The sequence below is a fragment of the Palaemon carinicauda genome, chromosome 9 (assembly GCF_036898095.1).
Source record: "Palaemon carinicauda isolate YSFRI2023 chromosome 9, ASM3689809v2, whole genome shotgun sequence".
NCBI lineage: Eukaryota > Metazoa > Arthropoda > Malacostraca > Decapoda > Palaemonidae > Palaemon > Palaemon carinicauda.
The window spans coordinates 91,290,222-91,297,721 of NC_090733.1; the positions used below are offsets into that span (position 1 = coordinate 91,290,222).

Genomic DNA, 7,500 nt, shown 5'->3' on the forward strand with positions numbered 1-7,500 from the left:
GGTTTCCCACGATCCCTGTTTTCCTCTTCAGCCTTTATAGTTTGAATATCTCATTGTAATTCAGTAGCCACTTTTCACACCTCATATTCATTTTAGAGGCTGCTCATATACATTACTAAGGCTAATAAATAATTTATAAATATTCTTGAATAAATAGCTTTCAGGAAAAAAAATTCTTAACCAGCCATTTTGCTTATACATAATATCACTTCGATCAAATCCCATTTTTGTTACTATATATGATCTTTTTAGTCATCGCTTTATCATAAAGACCATTCCAGTTCACCTCAATGAATGTTTCGGAACCAGACGAAAACAGAACACTGGTATCTTCCGCTGACGAATTTTTCCAGTAAGTCCAGTGAGCTTTTTTTTTAAAATCTATCCCAGAAACACATTTGCTTCTTACATGAAATTTCATATACACAATTTTTGTCTTTCTTAAATCCAAGATTCATTTCTTACATGAAAGTTAGTACATACCGTTGTTGATATGTTCAGATTTCACCATCAAAGATTCTGTCTTTATGTGTAATACCTTCTCATTGACATGTATAATTCTCATTCACTTTGTTACAGCCGTAAAATACTCAATATAACAGGAGGTATTGATGAGACTGGTGACGTTATGTGGAATGTGATGGCAACAAATATTTTTGTCTGGATTATTGCCTTCCTTTGCATATTCCAAGGCATCAAAATCACGGGAAAGGTAAGTCAACAATGTACACATACATACATACATACATACATACATACATTGTAAATTATAAATATAATTACATAACATATTAAACTAACATTGAGAAAAATAAGTATTGAAGCGCTTTCTAGTTGTATACATGCATACATACATACATACATACATGCATACATTGTACAGTTAAAATATATTCTCATACTAGATTAAACTAACAGAGAAAAAGTTGTATGAGGATCTTTCAAGTTTTATATATACATACATACATACATACATACATATTAAAGTCTTAATATCATTACGAACTAGATGAAACTAACAGGGGGGAAAAGAGAATCCGCTCAGGTCATATCATAACTCAATAATTACCAAAACATTTCATGTCAGCAGTTGATTGCAATTTTTATCTTGTGTTGAAAAGTTTAGCGACAGCGCTTCGAGCAAAATGGACACAATTTTCCTGTCTGAACTCAACAAAAAGGGTACGAGATGTTTTTTCATCAAATTAAATTCCTCTTTTTGTACTGTGAAATTATAAGCCAGTAAATGACGTTCACGTCAGAAAATTCTTTTTTTAATAGCTTTTCCATACGACAGACTAACTGTTATGATCTGTAATTCTTCAATTTTGCTGGAGCTGATGTTTGTTGATTAGTATAAATTTTCCGCTTGCTAGACTTTTTCAGCTGCATTTGCATTTTCATTTTTCATCTTGAAAGTTGCAATCCTTGTTTAATCGACCGGGAAAATTAATTAATTGAATATATGAATTTTATAACCATGCTGTGACATATTCTTTCTATGTATCTCACGTAAAACGATCTATTTTAGCTATTTCAGTCTTTTGAATATTTTTTTCTTAAACGGTACATTAAAGTTTTATTATTATTATTATTATTATTATTATTATTATTATTATTATTATTATTATTATTATTATTATTATTATTATTATCATTATGTCCCTTGGGAAGTTTGATGTATCCATTTATTCTTTAATTCTTTATTCTGATAAATCATAAAGATGGCAGTCCTGTTTTTCTTCCGTTAGGTTGTGGTATTATTTTAAAAACAATAAATTTAGAATTAGTTAAGTTTCACAATCCTTCTTATGATGATGTCAGAATTCCTACATGCCACACATGGAATAAAAGTATATCTATTGGCTATGCCTAACTAGGCCATATAATTAGAACTGATTACTATTTTTCCTTCTTGAATTTGAACTCATTGTGACGAGAAGGAAATGGCGATGGATACTACACGGTCACTTACACAAAGCGATTTTATTGTCTTCTATTCCTCCACTTGATTATATGACCTAATCTAAGCTTCCAATGATCTCTAATTCCATTATAATGTCCCTATGCCAATTAATACCATCTTGCTATGAAATTTCTATCTGGAAAAGTTTATTCCATGCAGGTGAATGGTATCATCACAAATCCAAAGAAGAAAATAGGTAAATTTGAATAAATCGCATTGTAAATCTTTATACCGTCTGTGAAAATGGGCATTATAAAGGTTAAACATATTGAATGATATCATACCATATCAATAGAAGAAAATATATAAATTTTAACAAATTACATTGGAACTCTTCATGCCATCTATGAAAATGGGTACTACAGTATATGTTAAACATATTGCAGCATATAATAGAATTACAATAGATGAGAAAAATGTACTGTGCATTAGATACATACTGCCATAATAGGATTAGTTTTTATTACCATATTCCTTTCAATTAAATTTTCTTCCAGGTATTTTGGTCTACATATGTTAACATATTACAGGATATAACTGCCTTATCATTGATTAGAATATACTGGGCATTTGAAGCGAAAGCTTTAATTTAAAAAGAAAATAAAAATCTAAGGTATGCTGTCAAAAAGGGGCTAGTTTTTTTTTCCGTTATTATATTCCATTTATTCCAGGTGGTATGGTTTACAGCAACTTTCCCCATCTTGATGTTGTTGATATTGTTGGTTCGTGGAGTCACTCTACCCGGGGCAGTAAATGGCTTACGCTACTACCTTTACCCCAACTTTGAAAAACTCAAGGATGGACAGGTATGATACAAATCAAATCGAATTAAGTATTAAGAAAGATAAGTAAACTATAAGCATAGTGTTTGTGTTTCTTTATTCCTAGGTCCCCTTGTAAGTAAATAATGGTAAAACTTATATTATATTCATATACATACGTATATATATATATATATATATATATATATATATATATATATATACATATATATATATATATATATATATATATATATATATATATATGTATATATATATATATATATATATATATATATATATATATATATATATATATATACACAAATATATATATATATATATATATATATATATATATATATATGTATATATATATATATATATATATATATATATATATATATACATATATATACATACATATATATATATATACAAACATATATATATATATATATATATATATATATATATATATATATATATATATATACAAACATATATATATATATATATATATATATATATATATATATATATATATATATATATATATATATATATATACACACACACATATATATATATATATATACATATATATATATATGTATATATATATATATATATATATATATATATATATATACATTCAGTAATTATCAAATTGATTTCCCATTTTTCTTCATATTCTATTTAATTACTTCAGTTAGAACGATAAATATATTGAACTAGAGATTTTTTTTTCTCCTATGATGTTTGAAATGAAATAAGCATGTATGCTTTTATTACTTTATGTTATGCATTCAATAAGTAAAAAAAAAAAAAAAAAAAAAACAGAAAACACATTGAATAGATTCTCCCTCCCCAGGTATGGGCAGAAGCAGCAACACAGATATTCTTTTCTCTGGGTCCGGGATGGTCTACTGTGATTACGATGGGTTCCTATAACAAATTCAGGAACAACTGCCTCCACGATGCTGTTCTCATACCTATAATGAACAGCAGTTGTTCAATATTGGCTGGGTTTGTTGTCTTCTCTGTGTTGGGTTTCATGGCTCACGAAATGGGAACCACAGTTGACAAAGTAACTGCAGCAGGTATGATATTCTCTCTCTCTCTCTCTCTCTCTCTCTCTCTCTCTCTCTCTCTCTCTCTCTCTCTCTCTCTCTCTCTCTCTCTCTCTCTCTCTCTCTCTCTCATGGAATAGACTTCCAGGGAATGTAGTGAACAGTAACATGGTAAACGAATTGAAAAATAAGACAGGATCATAAGAACTCTCTAAACCAACTAATTCTACCCATGAGCAAAATCATTGTAATTCCTTATATCTCTGTTTTCCTACCGTATCGTTAACTAAATTACTTCCATGTTTGTCTTTTTCTACTAGTTTTAGATATGCCTGCTATTTGTGTCATATGTTCTAAATGGCAGCGACTTCACTAATATTATTGGGTAATGCCATAGCCTCTGTATCATGTCTTCTACTGTCTTGGGGTATTCTATCTCTTTGCTCTTCCTCTTTTCTTTTCTTTTATAGTTTATATATCAGAAATCCATTTTAATGATGTTACCATGATTAAAACATTTTTATTTTAATTAATCATTACTTCTCTTTTGTATTTATTTCCTTCTTTCATTGCCTCACTGGGGTTTTTGGAGCCCTTGGTCTTCTAGCATCCTGTATTTCCAACTAAGGTTGTAGCTTTGCTAATAATAATAATAATAATAATAATAATAATAATAATAATAATAATAATAATAATATTAATAATTCCAGGTCCTGCTTTGGTTTTCATCACATACCCAGAAGCCCTATCTATGATGCCGCTAGCTCCATTTTGGTCCGTCCTTTTCTTTGCAATGCTTTTTTTCGTCGGCCTAGACTCTCTCGTGAGTGCAGTTATTTTCTTTTCAGTTTCTTAGAATATTTAATGCTTTAAGATTACTTTCCACGAACTAGATTATTAAAGAATATGTACTCTTCTGTCTATCAGTCATAAAAGATATTCATATAAAGTTATTATTCTCTTATCTACTTCAAAGTAATCCTATTTGTCAAAGCATTTTTTGTTCCATATTGCCTTTGGCAGGTCGGATTAAGAGGGGGCCTCCCACCAACAAAAACAATACATTTTAATTTAATAAGGTTAGTATTGTAACTGGGCACTTATATTACCCATACTAGCCAAATGGAAAATTTCATTTTCAAGTTTGACAATAACATGGTGCTCGTACATACGCATGTTACGAATTTTGCGTCCCTGTGGTTGTAGGTTGTGTTTGAAATTGTAATGACTTTTGGCTGCAAAATAATATACCTCAGTATTTTTTGTATTATATCCTAATCTAACACGAGTCATAGCTATTATATAACCTAACTCATTAATCTGTATGTCTCACGCGTGATAATAGCATCTACAAGTATATCTAAATTGACTTAGTTATAATAACGGTATACGCTAGTCATCCTTATGGTTCCCTAGTGTTCAGATGTCATGTTCAAGAAATTAGACTCCCGCTACAATGTTAAATGTTTCCAGGAGTAAGAAGACATATACTTTAACTTGTAACAGATAATAATTACGTTAAATATCTTTCCCCTTCGTAATCTTTAATCATAGCTAAAAAAAAGAAAATGCCTAGCCACTAAAACAGCAATTGAGATATAAGCTAAAGGGGTCATCAAATAGAAAGTCACACACTCTGAAACCCTCCTCCTCTTCCTCCCATCCAGTACTGCCAGTGCTTGAATTTTTTTTTCTTTTTTCAAGATGTTGAAAAATTTGCCAAAGGATTAGAAAATTGGACCACTCCTTCACTGGTCAACCTCAACCAAGACAAATGTCAGGAATGAGTCATAACATTGCGGAACCTGATCAGTCTAAAGAAATGGATAACCAAGCTACTGTTCCTGACAAAGAACATGCAGAAATAGTAATGGGTCCAACTGGAGAAGATAAAGAAATGGAGGGTGATAGTGACACTGTCCTTCAGAAGCTGAAGTTGAGGGCACACCAGGGGGGACTGATACTGAACTTAGGCCATCCATTATTTCGGAGCAGATGCATGAATACTGGCTAAAAAGGGGTGCATCAACAATTCTGTACTGTGATGAAAGATTGTTCTCCGCACACTCAAACCAGCAACTAATAAGATCGATATCCAAGACTGTGTACGTTTGGGCTCTTCCGTCGTCAAAATCATAATGGGGAAGTCATAACAAGGAACTGGTTATGTTTCTCTCCCTCAAAGGGATGTTTTACTGTTTTATGTGCACATTGATGAGCTTAAATGCAGAAAAATCTTAGTCTTCTCTGCTCTCCTATGCGGGTTTCTTTGATTGGAAACATTCACACTAACGTCTACATATTCATGAAAATTCAGTTGGTTTCAATAGAAGATTAAAAGCAGTTGGGCGTGTGGATATAGAACTGGCATAACAGGTTGAACATCCTGAGCAGTATTGGAGATCAGTATTAAAATGAGTGATTAGTGTTATTCCCTTCATTGCTGAACGGGGATTAGCATTTAGGGTGGACAACGAATTAGTTGGTTCACATAGAAATGCTAACCTTCTAGGCATTCTTGAATCTATTTCCCAGAACAATTACTTTCTTGCACATCATATCAAAACGGAAGCCAATCGTGGAGAGGGTCACACAGAGTATTCATCATCTACAGTAACTGAAGAAGTTATCAGCATAATGGGTGAACAACTTCTCAGAGAAATTATTTCTATTGTAAAGAAGTTAAGATACTACTCAGTCTCTTTGGACTCCGCACCTTGTGCAGCCCACATTGACTAACTGACCCTTGTATTGAGGTACATAGAGAAAGATTGACCTTTTGAACGCTTTATAACTTTTATGGCAAACACAGGACATGGGTCTGAAGATATGTTCAGTGCTTTGATGGAATATTTTAACACACATGACCTAAACCTTTGAAACTGTCGTGGACAACGCTACAATAGTGCATAGCAATGAGTGGTAAATACAAAGTTCTTCAAGCCAGAGTGAGAGAGGAGAACAATCTTGCATACTGGATCCCTTGTGTAGCACATTCACTTAACCTGGTTTGTAAAAATGCTCTAGAATGCTGCTCATGTGCTTTTCATTTCTTTAAATTTTTTGAACAGTTGTTTCTTTTCTTCACAATTTCAACCCATCGATAGCAATATCTGTATAAGGCTTGAAAAAATAATGATTCATCATTGCTTCTGAAACGTGTCACAACAACTCGCTGGTCCTGCAGAGCTGTTTCAACTAAGGTTCTAAAGCATGAGCAGATTAAGGAGGTACTTAAACATATTGTTGATGACATTGAAGAAAAAATATGTGGACGCTGTGAACCAGGACTGTTAAACAGATGAATCACCTTGAAACAGGAATTTACACCAACTTCGGAATGATATTCTGCAAAGAACAGATGCATCTAATAAAACTCGACAACGCGCAAAACTTGATCTAACTACTGCTGTGGCATAACTGACTAGCTTGAATGACTACGTTCCATCACAGCGTGACTCCTACAATAATGGGAAAGAAGTTGAACAGCTGTTTTAGTCTGGTTTAGCATACTATAAGCAGAATGAATCTCACCAGAAGCACCGCAATGTGCGTCTTAACCCATTGGATTTCAGACATGCAGAAGAAATACAACTCACCCCTTCTTAAAACTACAGAACACAAACTTTGTTGCCTATCATTTATCAGTTTATTTCTTATCTCGACCAACGTCTAGAAGCATACAAACAGATATAAAGTC

General features: G+C 32.0%; 1 protein-coding gene across 2 annotated transcripts in view; it reads left to right on the forward strand.

The window, feature by feature from the left end:
- Positions 1 to 7,500, forward strand: part of LOC137647024 (sodium- and chloride-dependent GABA transporter 1-like) — a 24,484-nt gene that overhangs the window by 9,253 nt on the left and 7,731 nt on the right. For both annotated transcript variants that reach the window (XM_068380135.1, XM_068380136.1), the window contains exons 5-9: positions 282 to 352; positions 580 to 712; positions 2,638 to 2,772; positions 3,602 to 3,830; positions 4,511 to 4,623. In XM_068380135.1, coding sequence (XP_068236236.1) covers positions 282 to 352; positions 580 to 712; positions 2,638 to 2,772; positions 3,602 to 3,830; positions 4,511 to 4,623 — 681 coding nt within the window. The remainder of the gene's footprint in view (positions 1 to 281; positions 353 to 579; positions 713 to 2,637; positions 2,773 to 3,601; positions 3,831 to 4,510; positions 4,624 to 7,500) is intronic.